Consider the following 19,998-nt stretch of genomic DNA (forward strand, 5'->3'; position numbering starts at 1 on the left):
ATACCGTCATCACCATAATAATATTTTTGTGTTTATAACACTGGCAGGTCAGGTTTTCTGATTTGCTGATTCTAAAAAAAAAAACATTATTTATTATCAAAATAAAATAACTAAAAACTTACTGGAAGTTAGCTTCAGTTAGCTTAGCTGGATGTTAGGTCTTGCTATGAACTGAGGAGGGTAAGTTAGCATTCTTATATAGCTTAAAGCTAACACGACATTTTGGACCAAATTTCTCCTCTGGTTATGAAGTTAAATGATAGATAAATAATTGGTACTATTCAGGTAAATTTGTCATATAAAACAAATCGATATTTGCGTTATATTTTATGAAAATATTCAAACCGGATTTATAGACGCTACGCTAAGCTAGCATGCTAACGGAAGTTAGCATTTCTGCTCTGTAGAATTGCAACACTTCCACACAAAACGTCAAAGTAAACATTAAAACTAATATATTTATTATTATCTGTTTAATTTTTACAATCATAAGTAAGCTTACTATTATCAGTGACTATTACACTGATAAATATACTATACAAACTATTACAAAAATGTTGTTTTTTAATTCATTTTTCACATTCTTTAGACACATTAAACATTTACACATTGAATAATATATTTAATTGAAAGGTAATTACCTTTCTTTTCATTTTATTTTGATTATATTAATGCATGCGTTAAGTTAAGTTTTTACGTTTTTTTATTTCAAGTTTGACCTGCTTTATAAGAAAAAGGATTAAATCATTGCTTCCTTTTTATCTGTTGATAGTTCCATGATGGATTTCTAAACTCTGGTTCTTCCCAAACCTCCCGGCAGAGGTAAGTCCGACCTCTCTATCTGATCTTGGGTCTGTTTCGTCGTTGACTTTACAAGCTAACATTGTGTCAGATTTATTTAAGATGCAGCTTTAGTCTGCAGAACATCAATTTACATTTACTTTTATAGTCAAATATTGAATTATTGTACTAAAAAAAAACTTGTTTCCATCGTTTTACGAGCTGATAGTTTAGTGCCAGACTGCAACATGAATTTATTTATGCGTTTAAAAATAGGTAATGAACAAACATGAACTGATCTCAGTCACCACAGGAAGTTGACCTTCGTGCCGCTGCATTTACCGCGGTCGGCATTTAACAAATGGCAAACACGTGATGCGACTGCTTAACCTCACTTGACCACCTGTTGCTACGACTGTCCGGTGCGTGTGTGTGTGCGTACAAAACTTCACTTTGATTTATTAGATATAAACTAATATTTATGTACCTAAACATTCAGACTGAAGCATCAGAAACTATAAGTCGACTTGTGTGTAGCTGAATTGTGTGTTAATCTCGGACAGATGGTGGAGCTTCACCACAGACTCAATCTCCAGCGTTCAGATAAGTTCATTAGCGCCTATAGCTCGCTTCATTAGCCTGATTGCAGTATTTTCCTGGTTCTTATCCCGGGATAAGTGGGCTCTCTCGCTCTCGCAGGCCCCTTCTATGGGTCAGTGTGGTAATCCTCGGTGGTCAGTGGGGTCGTGCATCGGCACCATATGGCGCCGGTGGATGCTTAGCCAGCACGATTAACAACTGACAAGTGAAGTTAGAGTTACAGACCATTTCTACATCACATGTGTAAACAAATTAGGGATTAAGAGATTTAGGATGTTGCCTTTAGTGGAAGAAACAAACAAGCGTATTGTTTTTTCTTATTATTATTAAATTCATTCATCACTTTTGAGAAGCAAGAATAGAATTAAACCATGAGATTTTGTATCTTCGAGCATCAAATTTCCATAATAAATCTTAAAAACTTTAGATTTCTGCATGTACTAAAGTGTGAGTCAGAATCAATGTCGAGCAAAAGCTTAAAATATTTACTTAACTATTGTTTTTTTTACTTGTGTGTTTCCATATTTTGTTGATTCTATTGTTATACGACTATTAACTTCATTATTTATTTAATTTAATTATATATTTCCGAATTTTACCTTTTCAAAATTCAAATTAAATCACCAATAAATCCTGAAATATCAACTAACAGTAGTGTTTTAGGCAAATAATCTGCAAAAATGCTCCAAAAAAACTGGTAGCAAAGATACATTTAAAGATTTACTTTAAATTATTTTATTACTTTTTAGGAGCAAGAATAGAAAAAATATATATATTTATAGTTGATTTAAACATTACATTCACAATAAAAAGCCTATAATACATTAGATTTACTCATTTATATCAATATAAAAACATAAAATATTCACTTTAAAAAATGCAGTTTTAGTTACAGTAAGTAACATGAACGTTCTGAATACAATGAATTATAATCAATGTGAACCAAAAACATTAAAAAATAGTAACTTTTAAAGTATATATTGTTAAATTAGTAACTTGAACCATTACACGTTCAAGTATTGACGAACAGTAGTGTTTTACACAAATGATTGTGATAATAAATCAAAAATATTGGTTACAGAAATACATTTAAAGAGGAAATAGTGAAACTAAACAAACAATCAGTTGAAGATTTACTAAATAAGAAGTAAAAGATGAATTTAATATGTTCTACAAGACCTCTCGCTTCAAAATAAACACACAAACATGTTAAGGACATATAAACTTCCTACCTGGAGACTGTGATGCAGTCGCTGCAGCTTCAGTGACTCTGTCGCTCTCACACACTATCAGCTGGAGAGCTTCACTCTGCAGGAGCTCATCTTCTCTTATCTCCTCACTATTGTCTCATCATCATCATCCTCTTCACCCCTCCCGCCTCGCTCCTAGAACTCCACGACTCTTCTCTGGATCCGCTGTTTTTTTTTTCCTGCCGTGAACCAAGTGTGTCTGAGCGACGACTACGTGCTCCTAAAAGTACAGTCGATGAAGGCCTCGCCCCTGAGGCGCGTCACGCCTAAATCTGTGAGCCAACTTGTTAATTCCAGGTTCCTTCCTGTCTGGGGGTGACAGCAGCAGATGGCAGCTTCAGGGTCACAACATCACACAAGCTTTAGTGGTAATTACTGAAGCACACTTGGACTTGAAGCCTTCACTGAGACACAATCAAGTGGAGACAAAAGAATGTGTGAAAACACTGTGTGGCCTTTGATAAGATCACTGTCTGTGTCCAGGCAAGCCAGGGTCACAGGGTGACGGAGCCGGTGGCAGTTCACGATAAACGCCCTCAGGAGGCATTTAGGATCCGATAAAGGATATAAATAAATAAATAATTGAAATATATTGATTGCTTCTTATGTATGTGAAAAAACTTTCAATTAACCCAACAATTTATTTTTTTAAAAATCAGAAAATAAATAAAATATAGTGATGTTAAGGTTTAAGGCAATTTTACCGTAAACAATGATTTTATGAAAATGTTAAAAAAATGTAATGAAATAAAAACGATTACATGTATAATTGTATACCTAAATATAACATTGATATATTTAAGTATCCTTAATATCAATTTACTACTCATAAAGGAGAGTTATAGAGATTAAAAAAATAAAGTTTTAAGCATCAACACACTTGAAAAAAAAGAACACAATACAAAAAAAGGGATTTTTTAAGATTCAAAACATAAATCCTTCTTATTATTATTCCACAAAGTCAGTTAAAAACACACACACAAAAAAAGAAACATTGTAACGTTTTATTTTTATATGTATTATATTTTTTTCTAACATGTTTTTATTGAGTTATTTTAATTATATTTTTGACATTTTTTTGTAAGAAGATAATTCTATATTTGTGGATTAAAATCAAAGAAAGAGAAACAATAAAATTAACAAATGAGTTAAAATTAAAAAATTAGAAAATGAAACTGAAATATTTATTTATTAAAAGTTTCTTCAGGATAAAGTGTTAAACGTAATTAACAATGTGAGCGTCAAATAACTAATTTCCTTCATATTTGAAACATATTCCAAATAGAAAAACTAAACAAGCACACGTTTGAAAAAAAACCCAAAACAACCTCATCATCCGTCCGTGCTCGTGCCAACATCGTGACCCAGCCGAGTGTTATCAAGGAGGCAAACACACACGTCTGATACCTTAATGACGGGTAATCTGGACTAAAACCTCACGACTCCTGGACGGAGCCAACTCGCTAAGTCACCTTGGAATTCCCAAAATACCTAAGTTTAGGTTGACATTGAAGTCTGATGAGTAATGCTTTAGTTAAGGTTGACATTGGAGTCTGATGAGTAATGCTTTAGTTTTGGTTGACATTGAAGTCTGATGAGTAATGCTTTAGTTTAGGTTGACATTGAAGTCTGATGAGTAATGCTTTAGTTTAGGTTGACATTGAAGTCTGATGAGTAATGCTTTAGTTTAGGTTGACATTGAAGTCTGATGAGTAATGCTTTAGTTTAGGTTGACATTGAAGTCTGATGAGTAATGCTTTAGTTTAGGTTGACATTGAAGTCTGATGAGTAATGCTTTAGTTTAGGTTGACATTGAAGTCTGATGAGTAATGCTTTAGTTTAGGTTGACATTGAAGTCTGATGAGTAATGCTTTAGTTTAGGTTGACATTGAAGTCTGATGAGTAATGCTTTAGTTAAGGTTGACATTGAAGTCTGATGAGTAATGCTTTAGTTTAGGTTGACATTGAAGTCTGATGAGTAATGCTTTAGTTAAGGTTGACATTGAAGTCTGATGAGTAATGCTTTAGTTTAGGTTGACATTGAAGTCTGATGAGTAATGCTTTCGTTTAGGTTGACATTGAAGTCTGATGAGTAATGTTTTAGTTTAGGTTGAAATTGAAGTCTGATGAGTAATGCTTCAGTTTAGGTTGACATTGAAGTCTGATGAGTAATGCTTTAGTTAAGGTTGACATTGAAGTCTGATGAGTAATGCTTTAGTTAAGGTTGACATTGAAGTCTGATGAGTAATGTTTTAGTTTAGGTTGAAATTGAAGTCTGATGAGTAATGCTTCAGTTTAGGTTGACATTGAAGTCTGATGAGTAATGCTTTAGTTTAGGTTGACATTGAAGTCTGATGAGTAATGCTTTAGTTTAGGTTGACATTGAAGTCTGATGAGTAATGCTTTAGTTAAGGTTGACATTGAAGTCTGATGAGTAATGTTTTAGTTTAGGTTGAAATTGAAGTCTGATGAGTAATGCTTCAGTTTAGGTTGACATTGAAGTCTGATGAGTAATGCTTTAGTTAAGGTTGACATTGAAGTCTGATGAGTAATGCTTTAGTTTAGGTTGACATTGAAGTCTGATGAGTAATGCTTTAGTTAAGGTTGACATTGAAGTCTGATGAGTAATGCTTTAGTTTAGGTTGACATTGAAGTCTGATGAGTAATGCTTTAGTTTAGGTTGACATTGAAGTCTGATGAGTAATGCTTCAGTTTAGGTTGACATTGAAGTCTGATGAGTAATGTTTTAGTTTAGGTTGACATTGAAGTCTGATGAGTAATGCTTTAGTTAAGGTTGACATTGAAGTCTGATGAGTAATGTTTTAGTTTAGGTTGACATTGAAGTCTGATGAGTAATGCTTCAGTTTAGGTTGACATTGAAGTCTGATGAGTAATGTTTTAGTTTAGGTTGACATTGAAGTCTGATGAGTAATGCTTCAGTTTAGGTTGACATTGAAGTCTGATGAGTAATGTTTTCACAAACATATCTTTCATTTTTGAACCAAATTCCAAAGTGTTTTGTTTTCTTTATTTTCAATTTTGAATGCTTTTATAAAGGTTATATATACAGTACATTTTATAAATCTGCAAGAAAATACGTATATGCTTAAGAAAGATTGATTTTTTTTTTTTTTTCGTCAATTTTAAGAATGACAAACTTAAGAGGGTAAGAATGTTGGAGTAAGTAAGTAAGTAAGCAATTTTTATTTGTATAGCGCTTTTCCAGACCAGGGTCACAAAGCGCTTAAACAATCAAAACAATATTCAATAAAGTACATACTTTAAAGATCAAGATAAAACTGATAACACAACAGGAGTTCCAGAAAATCAAGGAAAAGCCTGAACAAATAAAAACGTCTTAAGATGTTTCTTAAAGGAGTCAGTACTATTTTTTCAATGAGGCAGAATTATTTCTAAAAAAAAACAAAAAACACATTGAGATTATTAAACTTGATTTAAAGATTTTCAATCAACTGTTAAAAGTGCTTCAGTTATGAAAGGTCAGTGAACATACAAGACTAAGAGAAGGAATGTGACAAAATTCTATTATTATTAGTTTAAGCTGTTTATTTTTAAAAAACATTATTTATACAAAAGTAGTTCAGTGTCCAGGTCTGTCTTGTCATCATCGCTCTGCACACGTGTGGCTTGTTCGGAGTTAACCTGGTTTAATTGATTAGTGTTAATTGAATTAGACTGGATCGATCTGTCCCATTTGACCTTTACACCCGCAAACTCACTAGTTCTCCGTCCAGACGAGAATATTCATTTTTGGAGGATGTGGAGCCCATCCCAGCTACCTACGGCGAGAAGAAACCCTAAATCAAGTTTTGAGTTTTAGAGGAAGAGATTTTAAGGTTTGAGGACACAAGAGGGAAGAATGTCGCCATCATATGGTAGTAAGGCGCAACTGCATGGGCATACGAGTTCTCGATATCTATGAAACAATTAAATTTCATTATACACTCTAACTGTGAAGGGGCTTCAACCTTGAACCTTAATTTAACCTGAAAGGAACAAGAACAATATTTTAAATGCTGTAAGTATCAATTTAACACTTATGTAAAATTATATTAAAAAAATAACTGTCCATCTTTTGAATGTTTGAATATTGCTTTTTATATGCATTTAATTGAAATTTTAAAAATCTATTGTATCATCTTCTTTTTTTTTGTAATATGATGAAACATAACTTAACTCGTATAATTCAGTTCTAAAACTTTTATAAGTAATATTAAGAGAAGAATTAAGACAAGTATTAAATAATAAAAAATAAAATGTATAGTTAATCTTTGACCTCATGGTGTTTAAATAAAGACAGTGGCTGGACTTTACAAACATTTCTTGATTTCATTGTTAATTTGTTTCAAAGTTTGTAAATTTGTTCAAGAGTTTGTAATTTGTTTCAGAGTTTCTACATTTATTTAAAGAAGTTTTCATTATGAGTCAGAGTTTGTAAAGTTGTTCAAAAGTTTGTAAATCTGTTTCAGAGTTTTTGAATTTGTTACAGAGTTTGTACATTTATTTAAAGAAGTTGTCATTATGTTTCAGAGTTTGTAAATTCGTTCAAAAGTCTGTAAATTTGTTTCAGAGTTTGTAAATGTGTTTCAAAGTTTTTTAATTTGTTTCAAAGTTTTTTAGTTTGTTTAAAAGTTTGTACATGTGTTTCAAATTTTGTCATTTTCTGAGTTTCTAAATTTATTTGAATAAGTTGTCAATATGATTCAGTTTGTAAATATGTTTGCAAATGTGTTTAAAAGTTTGTAAATTTGTTTCAGAGTTGGTTATTTGGTTTCAGAGTTTATAAATGTGTTCAAAAGTTTGTTTTTTAATTTGTTTTAGCGTTTGTAATGTTGTTTCTGAGTTCTTAACGTATTTTAAGAAATTGTCATTTTGATTTAGAGCATGAATGAGAAAGCTTGACCCACAGTTCAAAGTTATAAATCTGCCAGAAATCATTCGAGGTCAACCATGACCCCTGCTGTCAGTAGAACTGTATCGAGAGCAGGTTCTACTGTTCAACCTGTCGATCTCCCACCAACACACTGCTGGTCCTGGTTCTGGTCCTACAGCGAGGAGGTCCAGTCGTGAACCAGTCCAGCTCATTATTCTATTCAGCAGAAGACCGTCAAGCTCATTGTTATTCAGGCCGAGTGAGGGAGAGGCAGGACTGGGAGGAGGACTAGTTTCTGCCGGACTCTCTTGGCTCTTCTGCCGGGAGGAGGGAGCTCAGACCCCGGGGCTCTGGTGGACCCGCGGCGGGCGTGAAGGCATGTAATCGGCTCAGTAATGAGCTGCGGTACTGGACGGTACCGAATATCTGACCCGGATTCCTGCTAGAGAGAGAGAGAGAGAAGAAGCGAGGGAAAGCGAGTAGCATGAGAAAAAGAGGTGGAGGCAGATCTGGAGCCCCCCGACGACCCCCCACCAGAGAGAGAGAGAGAGAGGGAGAGAGAGAGAGAGAGAGAGAGAGAGAGAGAGAGAGAGAGAGTCCCCCACACAAGAGAAGAGGAGCTTCATTAACCAACAGGAAGCGTTTATGGTGCCCGACAATGAGCCAGAAGAAAGGGTAACTTTCACTCTTTCTCGACCAACTCTCTCCATCACAGACGTAAGTGTTTGATATTTCTTTGGGTCTATGGTGTTGTGTTTCACTTTCCAGGCGAATTCCATCATTTTTCACGCTGTCGAAGTTCGGTTTTTCCGTAGGAATGCGTTCAGCACTTGTTGACTTCTTTTCAAAATAAGACGAATAAAGTGCTCTGAAAGTAAAAGTGAGATACGAGGCGAAAATGTTGGTTAACAAATGTCACTTTTTTTAAAGAATGATCGAAGAAGCATGTTTATTTTTCACAATGACATCGATTTAACTAATGAAAACGAATAAAGTTATTAGATTAATGACTAATAAACTAGATAGATTTAAACACTTCATATTTAAAGTAACTTTAACTTCGAGTTATAAATAACACACAACCATAATCTTATTTATATATATATATGTGATGTTTCCTGCGAACTTAAAGTGGTCTTATGTGTTCCAATGTATCTTGGAATTGTGAACAAAAGCTTGTTCTGTTTTTGTTTTTTAAAGGCATTTTTAACTCTAATGAACATTTAAACAAAATACAACATGTTTTAGTTATACTTCCTCATTTTCTAATTAGCATTTTTTGTTGTTGAAGGTTTTTAAACTGCAGTTCCACTTTCCCACACACATTTAAAGTGGATTAAATAAATGAATGCACCTTCTGTACCAACCACCTGCAGGACTTTCCTCTCACATCCTGAGACAAACAACACTTTATGTCTCGGGGGGAGAAACTCACTAAGATGCTGCAGGTCGTCGTGATCGTCATTTTTATTTGATGAATCCAAACTGGAAGAATCTCGTTCATTATTGCTTTGATCCGGCTGTTGCCTCTCTCTCTCCCTCTTTCTCTGTCTCTCTCTCTTTCTGTCTCACCTCTAATGAGACTGCGAGGGTTTTCTTTGTGTCATTTACCATTAGCTGATCTGGGTCAACATCTACTGTCTGATCACAATGACAAAATAGAATTCTCTGAGAAAATAGTTGTTTACCATCGAATACAGATCAATTTCTGTGTGTTTTAAGTCGATCAATCTGAGTTGAAAACAAATCTAAGATCACTTACTTCCATTTAAAAGGACAAATACCAAGTGTATGAGAGATTTTCTATATATTTATTGATAAATCAATACCATCTCTGAATTTTCATTCAACATTTGTGACCCCAATGACATAACACCATCTCTCAGAATCAATTTCCTTGAAGTCATGAATGTTATTAATAGGATTTCTCGACAGATCGGGGATAAGAAAAGTCATGCTCCGTCTTCATCAAAGTCTAGCTATAGTCGTCGCAACCTACGAACTGTTTGTGTTGCTTTGAAAACTTGTACATGGGTTTGGAAATATAAAAATGTGCAGCAGCTAATTCAACTAAAACATAGCATCAAGCAATCCTCAATATGGTCCAGTTTTGACCCATTCAATGCATGACATTTTAATCTTTACACACAAATCCAGAGCAGCATATTTAAATACAACTTTCAATGTAAAAGTGTCTTATGTAAGTGTCACTGGACGGACAACATTCTGACTTTTTCATTTCTGTGTCACTGTCTCTCTTGAAGGTGATTCCTGGTCTTTGTGAAATTGATTAAGCGGAACATTCCGGAGCAGATAAACGATTATTCAGCTTAAATAAGTGAAGGACAAGAGTGATCGAGGAAAGATGTCACGAACCGAAGAAGTCAACAAGATGACGGAAAATGTGTACAAGGTATCAAAGGAATTTCATATTTCATTAAACGTCTCTTTTATATCCATTTCTTATCTTTGCTCGTCCTGGATTGAGTGAGATTGTCCTCGATCCTTGATCTTATCACACCAACAAATCAAACATGTTTTGCTCAGCATTTTGTAATCTTGAAATGTTGAAATGTCAAAGATAGAAGAAGGCCTCATGAACGCTAGCCTTTGTTGGGAAATTGATGGAATTCTTTAATGTAAGAGCAATAGTGAAAGTGAACAACATCAAGTAAATAACTTCCATGATGAATGCTTTAGGTTTGTGGATGTTGTAAATGAAGACATGAAGATGTGTGACTAGAGAGATTAAGGTGTGGAAGACTTGCAGTGATGAATCCATGGAAAAAAAAAATACTTTAGGTAAGGTTACCATTAAAATGCTTAAAGATTGTTAACTTGAGAGTATACTATATATATAAAATTACCCCTGGTTAGTCGAAGTTAAAGGTCTGTTTTTGACCCCAGAGTGCTCCAGTTTGGTTCTTCAAATCAAATGAATAGTTAAGCTCATGACTCTTGACGAAGTCGTAACTGCTGTCCTTTGGTTCAAAACCAAACTATGTCCAAACATCAGCTTAAAAAGCTGCTGGAGTCCACACTGTATCCTCTCGTCCCCAGTAGTTGCCGGGATTTCGGAGGACCATCTAGTGTTCGGAAGTTTAATTGCAACACCAAAAGTGCGGTTTTAAATAAAGTCTTATTATTTTTGTTTTACCGACATTTTGTTGAAATAAAAGCCATGACAAAATATATTAAAGAAAAATATATGTTGCGATATATCGGTGCATCAATATTTTCTCGCAATCCTAGTTGCAGCTCTGTAAACTCAGTTTGTGGCTGGCGAAGATTAGCACGGAAATGATAAATAAATGAACTTTTATTGTAGGATTTGCTTGAATCAAGTTCAGCAGAATGGGATTAGGTATGAATGAGTATTGTTCTGCATCATTCACAGGGGATTCTGGACCAGTTTAACCCCAGTTTGAAGAACTTTGTCACAATGGGGAAGCTCTACGAGAAAGCCTTGACAGGTCGGACCCGCTGTTGCAGCTGGATTACACTCCCGTGAGTCGAATAAGTGAGTTAACTTCTCCCTCCGCAGGGGTGACGGTGGCTGCTAAAGGCTACTTCGACGCTCTGGTCAAACTGGGAGAGCTGGCCAGCGACAGCCAGGGTTCCAAAGAACTGGGTGAGTGATGGCGACGGCGGATCGGGATCAAAGTTTTTTTGAAAGGTCCGTGTGACAGCCGGGAGTGAAAAATACTCTCCGCTCTCATGAATGTGTTAGTAAGGGAGGAGATGAAGAAGAAGAGAAGAAGAGGAAGTGTTGGGAGCGAGGAACAGAGGGGAAGGGAGAGAGTAGAGTCATTGTTGGGAGATTAACAACACCACATGATCTCATTGTAATGCTGAAAACAGCGGGGGAGGCGGGCAGGAGAGTCGGAGGGCGAGATGCCAGCCACACATACTACAGCGCTGTGTGTCGGCCGGTTTGTTAATGAGAGACTCGGTCAAAGCGGCTGGTTTCGGGAGCGTTTTTCTCGGCCCTGCTCTTAACATGTATGTCTATAGTGGAAGCGCTGACTTGGTAATGAGTCTCACAGTAGGAGAATACAAAACAGGAAGAAGGCGAAACAACAATGACGGAGATACTCAAAACACACCAGATGAATGAATGAAAGACTTTTCTCTCTCGATCTGGACGTCCCAACTTGGACGAGGAATTCTGGGAATTTAATTTTCAAGTTCATCGTGACCAAAGTGAATTTTAGAACAGAAACAAATGTGAGGTGGAGGGTTTGCTGCTCACACATTCTCAAAGGCCCTTCTTGGCCTAAAAATATCCAGTACACTGGTGGCAATACCATGGAAATATTTTAAATGACTTGAAGACCTTTTAATATGTGTCTATAAATATCTTATTTAACCTTTTATTTGCTGTAACTTGTGTTATGTCACGGTCAAGGTGACCCAAAGGTTCAGTTCAGTTCGGGTCACCTTGACCCAGCGATGACACACGGGATAATAGTACTTATTTAGCATTTACTTTCAACAGTGCAAGTTAGGGGGGGTTATAAAAAAAATCGATGCAATTAAATTATGAAATATTTATTTTCATGCATTTAACCAATAACATGCAAATATTCATGCGATTTCCCTTGTATTTCTTCTCTTTTGAAATACAACATAGACCCTAACTCTCTGCTTCAATTCAAGATTTTCTATTTTTACACAAGACCAATACTCAACAGAACTGTTTAAAAAAATTAAGTTGGTTCTTTTGCTTTTTAATCATATTTTATTTTATATCATAGTTTTTTTTCTGGTTTATATATCAAAAAAGTGTTGATAAAATATTTTTGTTCATTTTTTTATTGCAATTTAATTTCCAGCCGCTAGATGGCAGCAGTCATTACATCGTTCGCAGCTAAAGGAACAATGAAATCCTGCTGGATCCCAGTGATTAGGTTAGGTTAGGTAGAACTTTATTGACCTCTCAGGAGGTCTCCTTCGGGAAATTGTTTTTCCAATTAGACACAGCAATACAGACGATTATTCATAAAAATAAGAACAAGAACAAAGAGAAATCAAAAGAAAGAACAAGATGTCACAATCTAAGTCTAAAGATAAAGAACATAGATCAAAGACAAATAACAAAGACAAAGGATACAAAGATTAATATAGAACAGAATGTCAAGATACTTTCGCTCCACTCCTGCCCCCAAACTCAGAATTGTAAAATCTAATAGCCCGAGGAATGAATGAGTCCCTGAGTCTATTAGTGTTGCATCATGGGAAGGAGCATTCGTGCGCTAAAGACGACATATTTTGGTTTCAAAACAAATTAAATCAGTTGCGACTTCTTCAAGAGTCATGTGGTCTGTAAATTCTGCAACACCAGAGTCAAGTACTCGTCAATACTATATATGGTATCGTTGCCTCTGTATCGTGACACATATTGTTTCTCTATATTCTTGCTCATACACACCCCTAATCTAATTTCCAGACGATCTCCAGAGGGATTAATAAAGTCAATCTAATCTAATCTAATGTAAATCTGACATTCTCAGTTTTATTTATTTGCTCATTTATTCCTCAACTCTTTTTTTATAATCTACTGGTGTCTCGTAAATTGCATCATCCAGCATTACATTTATTTCAGCTGATACATTTTTTTTTAAGTTTCAAAGTTATTAGCATTAGTTGCTAAGTTTTCTCCAAAAATATTTACTGAAAGTAAACATGTGTCTTAAAATGTATGTTTTTTTCAATCTTCTTGCAGGGGACACGCTGTTTCAGATGGCCGAGGTCCACAGGCAGATCCAGGTGCAGCTGGAGGACGTGGTGAGATGCAGGACCATGATGGCAACGAGTCATGTGATGAACAATAAGATCAAATTAATATTTCTTCTTTAACAGCTGAAGTTGTTCCACTCAGAGCTGCTCGCACAGCTGGAACAGAAACTGGAGCTGGACATCAAGTATCTCACCGTAAGTGAACCTGAGCCCAGAGAGAACCAGAAAACGGAGTTAATATGCATTTCCTGTTGTAGGCAACTCTGAAAAAATATCAGAGCGAGCGAAGATCGAAAACGGAGTCGATCGAACGCTGTCAGTCTCAGCTGAAGAAGCTGCGCCGCAAGAGTCAGGCCAGTCGTCACCCCAACAAGTACGGAGACCGAGAGATGCAGGCAAGTCGACAAGTTTTGTTCTCACACTCTTGAACCTCACACTAGCTTGAGGTTACGAGGCAGAGCTGAGCTCGCATTCGTGAGGGAAATAGGTCGGTATGAGGGAGATTAGTGAGAAATCTGCCTCAGCTGATTTTCCACAGAGCTGCTTAGAGCGCGAACAACCACCTGAGGCCGGAGAGGATTGGGGAACTTGTGAAGAGAAAATGGAAAAAATTAAAGAGTCTCTTTGTGAAGAAAAGGTCATGAAAGTGAGAGTGATATTGTTCTCTTGTCGCCGTGAGAGGTGGACAGGAAGTGAGGTTGGGTACTTCTGACAATGAGCGGTAAAGGTCAGGGAGTTTTATAATTAGAATCCTCAGCGTTTCGTTCTTAAATATGCAGTCTTTGCTTGACTCACTGACGTTTCTCATTCTCTTATTGAATGATAGAAAAAGGCAACATATTTGCCAATACTTCACTCATTAAGCTTCGTATATCCAAAGTTAATCCTTTTTTTGTTTCATATATACAACTATAAACAACCTTTAGTCATCATATGATTGATCAGAAGCTCAATTTGATCATTTATTTAAACAAAAATGTATATAAAGTCTTGACTTTGAATCCCAATGTATGGCTATCGTAAATATTAAACCTTCTTGCTAACTAGCTAGCCAGCCACCTCCTTTTCTGCCTCATAAATCCATTTTAACTCTTAGATATCTCACTCTCTTCCTACCTACTTTGTTATGGATCTATTTCTTACATTTCTAAGTGTAAAGATATGTATTTTTTAAAATGTTAATATTAATTGTGTCGCTCAGATTTGTGAAGATGTAGCACAACATGTAAGTTGAAGTATATTTTTTGCTTGTCTTAAAAAGAAAATGTCATATTTTCAGCACTTGCAGTGTTATATTGTTCGACTTAAACTATTGTATACATAAATAATGGTCGATCTTGTTTCAGTTTGTGGAGTTGATGAGTCGCCGCCAGGGGGAGCTAGACGCTCTGGTCGCGACAGGTTTCAGGTCAGCGTTGACTGAGGAGAGAAGACGCTACTGCTTCCTGGTGGACAGACAGTGTTGTGTCACCAAGCTGCTCATCAACTACCACTCCAAGGTGAACTTTACTCAAGCATATTTACAACATTAAACAATTTATTCTGTACAAAAATTATCCATGAGGAACAATACATGACATAATTATGTCACAATTATTTTTTTGTCAAAGAAGGAGCTATTTCTGTGTATATGTACATTTATTTATTATTGTGTCATTTATCTATTAATTATCTAACGGTGGTTGATTAAAAGTTCAGTTAAAAAAATATATTTCCACAATTTCAACTTCATGCCTGCTCTTCCAGGTGAGGGAGCTCCTGTCGCAGAAGCTCTCGTCGTGGCAGCAGTCGTGCTCTCAGCCCACCAAACTGCCGGAGCGAGCTCTCAACCTGATGCGACTCACGGCCCCTCAGAGCTCCGGAGCCACCGGGGTCGCCGAGGTGCTGCGCAACGCCAAGCTCGGCGCCGCTCAGCCGGAACAGGTCCGAGCAGAACCTTTCGATTCAAGTTAAATCTTTACATTTTAGGCTTTATAATAGAAGTGTGTCGGTGCCATCAGAGTAAGGAGGGGTTGGATTTATAGTTTTTAATGTTAAAACTTTAACGAAACGACGACATATCAATAAAGAAATTAAAACATTACATTAATTACATTATTTTTGGTTTTTGAATAATTGAATAAAATAATTTTCTATACACATATTTTGATGTTCTAATTCCAATAATTCAAAAAAACGTTTTTTTATTCGATTTATATAAAAACCGAACATATTAAATATTATTTAATTTAACAATTAAATAAAAAAGAGTTGAACCTTTCAGTATACACGTTATTTAATTCAATTATACAATAAAGAAACAACATTTCAACAAAAAAAAGTTTCAAGATTTGAAATGTATGAATTCTACCTAAAATATTGATTGATGGCTCTGATGTGCTTCCATACTTTATTGTTTGTATTGTAAATAATCAATCAATTGAAGAAGTATTTCCAAGATTCCAGTCAGATTCCAACTCATGGCTGTTCTCTGAATCTCTCACAGAGATTGTCGGTCCAGGAAGTCCAACCACTCTTAAATGGAGACTCCAGTCGCTCCCAGCAGCAGCAGCGCTCGCTCCCCTCCTCCTCCTCCTCCCAGAGTGACGCCGGACCCCCGCCGGGCTCCCCTGTGACCAGCTCTTCATCGTCCACGGGTGCTGAAGGTTCCTCGCAGGGAGCCTCTCCTCAGCACACCAGCACCCCAGTCAGTGCTTCAGTGGACGCAGACACCATCCCCACCACGCCCGGTGGCGCCGCCCTCCTGGTCACCTCTAATCTCTCCCCCTGCCTCATCCCCTCCACCGTGATGACCCTCAGCCAGGTCTCCCCGACGAGCAGCATGACCCTGGCCATCCCTCACAGCGCCCCTCACAGTCCCCCCCTCCCTCACAGCGCCCCGCTCTCCAGAGCCCTGACCCCCGTGCAGATGCTGCACCATCAGGCCGGGCTGGAAGGAGCCGGAGCTTCGTCTCACCCGTGGCTGCTGAAGTCTGCAGAGATGTGTGCGACTGCAACGCTGCCGCTGCCCCGCAGGCCCGTCAGTGAGATGCGCATGGGCTTCCAGGGTAGGAGCTTCATCTTCGGGACCCTTTTTGAGAATATTTACCACGTAAAGGAGACCATAATATGGAATTATATCCGTGTCAACAGTATATTGAGTTTAATTTAACATTTCAGATGTTTAAACTTTGAATTTACTTTATTGATTTTTTTTTTTGACACAAGCAATACCAAAGCAGTACTTAATTGAACTTTCAGCCATTCATGGTGTATCTATTATACCGTCATTTTTATATTGAATTAAAAAAGCTACAAATGAAAACAAATGAATTTAGAATAATATTATTTTAATAAGTGAATAAAACGATGTATTTCTTTTAATTTAACTTTCTATTTAAACCTATCGAAAACTTGAATCCATAAATTATTAAAAAATGACTCAAAGCTTAAAAATAATCCAACAAAATTCAAAATTCTTAACATTAACATTTTGATGGGACTGATATACTTTCTTCGGAGCCCCAAACATAACATGGTAAAAAATATATCCGTGTTCTGAAATACTAAATTGTTCTGATAACCCCAAAATTAAAAAAAATTAATTGGCAACATTTTTTTATGAACCTGAAAACCAATAATCCTCTCAGTAATGGTGACCTGAACAGCTCCCACATTGCTTTGCCGCCCAGTCTACCAATCACAGCTGTCCACCTGTCTTTGGACATTAACACAACTTAAGCCTTATGTTACCTCAAGGTCAAGGTGAGCCAGTGGCTGAAAACAAATGCTTGAGGTATCCCTTGACTCATAGGCAACACAAGGGATACCTCAAACCCATTTTTTAAGCTGGTGTAGAAACTAATGTGAGTTCATTGTTAATTTTTTTAGCTTCTTCATCCTTTATTTTTCTTGAATTCCAGGTTCGAGTCTTCCCAGGATAATGGGGTTGACTGCACCTTCTCGTGTGGAGGCCATGTTCGCTCACACACCTGGAGCAGCCGAGGGCAGAGCAGGAGGAGGAGGATCCGGAGGAGGATCAGGAGGAGGGGGTGCTTGCTTGCTGCCCTTCCTGCCCGGTGACCTCATCACTCTGCTTATTTCTGAGCCCAGAGACGGATGGCACTACGGTCAAAACGATCGGACCGGAAGGTAACCGCAGAGTCGACCATCATTTTCAGCTCGTAAATGTTTGCTCGACAGGAAAGGCTGGTTCCCGTTCTCCTACACGCAAGCTCAGCACAGTAAGATGGACCACATGGACGGGTAGATGACGTTACACTTGTTTAAAGACTCTTTCAAATCCAAACCTCCTGCTCCAACTTTGTAGATGATCCTCCTTCTCCCCGCAGCTCTCTGTTGTACTCTAAAGTCAACAGCACCAGCATGAGCAAGCTGGACCAGCTGGTGTCGACCGGCCTTCCAGAGCTGACGCCGGAGTCCGAGGCGGAGCTCCCACCTCAGAGGGTCAGCACCTTCAGGCCCCGCCCCTACAGCATGGCGGACACCAACAAGGTACTTTATTGTACTCCTGACACTCAAGGTTCAATGAAGGATAAATGAGGTTTACCTTTAAAATCAACGTGTAAAAGATACCAAACATTATTTGTGTCAAGATTGTTTTTCTGTATCTGCCTTCTGCTCGTTTCAGATCTCTGCAGAACTGGTTTCTCCTCCTCCCTCGCCGACAAGGTAGAGTTCATAATTGCTGTATGAAATTAAAATGTTTCTGTTTTGAGCAACAAGAGCTCACGTGTTAAACTCAACCCAGTAAGTTATGCAGCACACGAGTGCTTAAAGTTTCAAGTTCATAAATCTAAATGAAATGCTGATTTTAAAATACTAGACAGCCTCCAATGAAATTCAACGACAGTTGAGTTTTTATTTTTTTTATTCTGTTTTCTAACCAGCAAAAAATACAAACGTCAACTTATAAACTGGCAAAATATGATATGCTACAGATGAAGGAGAATTTAAATGGATGATGGAGAAGTTATGCTTTAAGAATTGAACTCTATAATGTGCTAAAAATAAAAAATAAAATCAGTTAAACGGTCAATATAGCTACAGTTCATACGTTACAAGAACTTTTTTTAAATTCACAACAACAAAAATGTCCGCGAATTCCGTTAAAATTAAGTTAATTTTAATGTTGTTGGACGTCAATCATCAGCTCTTCTTATGCATCAATGTACGTTTTTTTTTCCAGACCGAATCCATTCGCTCATGTTCGGCTCAGAAGAACCGTCACCAACGACCGCTCCGCTCCCATCATCGAGTGAGCGCCCCCCGTGGTTCTGCGTGTGAACTGCACCTCGTGGACGCAGCAAACGATATTGATGTTTTCATTTTCAATCCGAGTTAAAAATGAATGAATCACGACAGTTGCTGTTCTTGACCTTAAACTTTGAATCAGTTTGTTGAAGAGACGATTTAGTTTGTCAGTTATGAGCGACTAGAATTAACAAGTGTAGCCTTTTGTTTAGTTGTAATCGTCATTACAGCGACGTAACTAAACTCACGTCAACAGTCAGAATAGCCTCCAGTTACACATTATTCCTCCTGTGTTGTGTTTCATGCTGAAATTGTTAAATGTAGCCATTTGTTAATATTAATTTACGTCTGATTGATATTTTCTGTTATACTGTGAGTGTAAAAAGTCAAAACAAAGCTAGTTAACTGTTGCTGTAATATTTAAGTATGTGAAGGAGTTTGATCAGAAGATGAATCAAGAGTTTTTGACTTGAAACCTGTGAATCACAAAACTTCAGTCAAAGACTTCTTCAGGAATTCACGAGGGCAGAAAATACATTTATTTTAAATGGTGTTAAATCGGGGCCAAATGTGGCGTAAAGTAAAACTACGACATTAGTAGATAATATTTTCTTTCCTCGTCACCCATAATGCAACACAACAACAATATATTTAGTTTCACTGTATATTGATTGAGGGAAAAAGACGAGTGTTCAACGTTATCTCGTTTAATGCTTGTGAAAAACTTTCTTCAATTAATACGACACATTTAAAAGAAAGAAAGAAATTCCATCCATTTTGTTAAAGTGGACAAGAGTTCCTAATCCCTTAGAATGTCTTATCTTAATGTAAAATGACTTAAATCAGTGAAAGAGTGAACTGAAATATAGACATTGTAGGTGATCAGTCCCATGTTCTTGTGATTGATAAATAAAGTTTGCAGATTTATCAGAGGGTTTTTTTGAAGGTTTAAAAAGAAAGATGTTTCACTTTTAGCTTTTAAGGCGTCGTTTTGAGTTCAGTCGTCCCAAATTTAAAAAGGTATTGTAGGTTTTCCCATCACTGGTCGATTAGACTTGAAGAAAGACGACGACAGGAGTTTCTTCAGGAAAAGGGAGGATGAAAGTGGCAGACGGAGAGTAAAGAAGGTTGAGCGAAGTGTTTTGGTCAGTTGTGTATAAATCAAGTTGATTTATAGATTCTAACTTTTGATTTCTAACATGTCCGTGACCAGATTTGTCGTAATAAAATTGCCCGGACAACTATCCTGTGTGGGAGTCTTCATTGATGGACAAGAACAGCTCAAAGTATTGCTCTTGATAAATAGTTTAAAAAATGAACAATGCTTAACATCAGGTGAGTACACTTACACATCCTATTAAGTTTATGGTCATTAACTCTTGCTCAATGTATAAGCTGCTAAAAAGGGATCAGTCTTTAAAAACCTTTACAAGTTTTAATGAATATCCAAACATGTTTTTTAAGACAATATGAATAAGCTAA

The 19,998-nt window shown here is 36.8% G+C and overlaps 1 protein-coding gene across 3 annotated transcripts; it reads left to right on the plus strand.

Moving 5' to 3' along the window:
- Window positions 1-782: 782 nt before the first annotated feature.
- On the plus strand, window positions 783-19,760 carry LOC148062604 (BAR/IMD domain-containing adapter protein 2). Of its 3 annotated transcripts, none has more exons than XM_087813228.1 (15): window positions 783-822; window positions 9,789-9,937; window positions 10,922-10,997; window positions 11,069-11,155; window positions 13,250-13,311; window positions 13,387-13,458; window positions 13,521-13,658; window positions 14,610-14,762; window positions 15,010-15,186; window positions 15,749-16,310; window positions 17,166-17,394; window positions 17,446-17,508; window positions 17,595-17,757; window positions 17,894-17,934; window positions 18,452-19,760. In XM_087813228.1, the coding sequence occupies exons 2-15, from the start codon at window positions 9,890-9,892 to the stop codon at window positions 18,522-18,524; spliced, it is 1,944 nt and encodes a 647-aa protein (XP_087669354.1). In that variant the 5' UTR covers window positions 783-822; window positions 9,789-9,889; the 3' UTR covers window positions 18,525-19,760. The 3 variants fall into 3 exon arrangements, with proteins under 3 accessions (XP_087669354.1, XP_087669352.1, XP_087669353.1); XM_087813226.1 differs by lacking the exon at window positions 783-822 and adding an exon at window positions 7,846-8,241; XM_087813227.1 differs by lacking the exon at window positions 783-822 and adding an exon at window positions 7,846-8,199.
- The last annotated feature ends 238 nt before the right edge of the window (window positions 19,761-19,998 follow it).

The sequence above is a fragment of the Callionymus lyra genome, chromosome 17 (assembly GCF_982586985.1).
Source record: "Callionymus lyra chromosome 17, fCalLyr1.hap1.1, whole genome shotgun sequence".
NCBI classification, from domain to species: domain Eukaryota; kingdom Metazoa; phylum Chordata; class Actinopteri; order Syngnathiformes; family Callionymidae; genus Callionymus; species Callionymus lyra.

Bases quoted from the DNA above. Each gene is read 5' to 3' on its own strand.
- LOC148062604 (XM_087813228.1), top strand. From the start codon at position 9,890: ATGTCACGAACCGAAGAAGTCAACAAGATGACGGAAAATGTGTACAAG. The intron at 9,938-10,921 runs GTATCAAAGGAA...CATCATTCACAG, and splicing joins TGACGGAAAATGTGTACAAG to GGGATTCTGGACCAGTTTAA. The intron at 17,935-18,451 runs GTAGAGTTCATA...TTTTTTTTCCAG, and splicing joins CCTCCTCCCTCGCCGACAAG to ACCGAATCCATTCGCTCATG.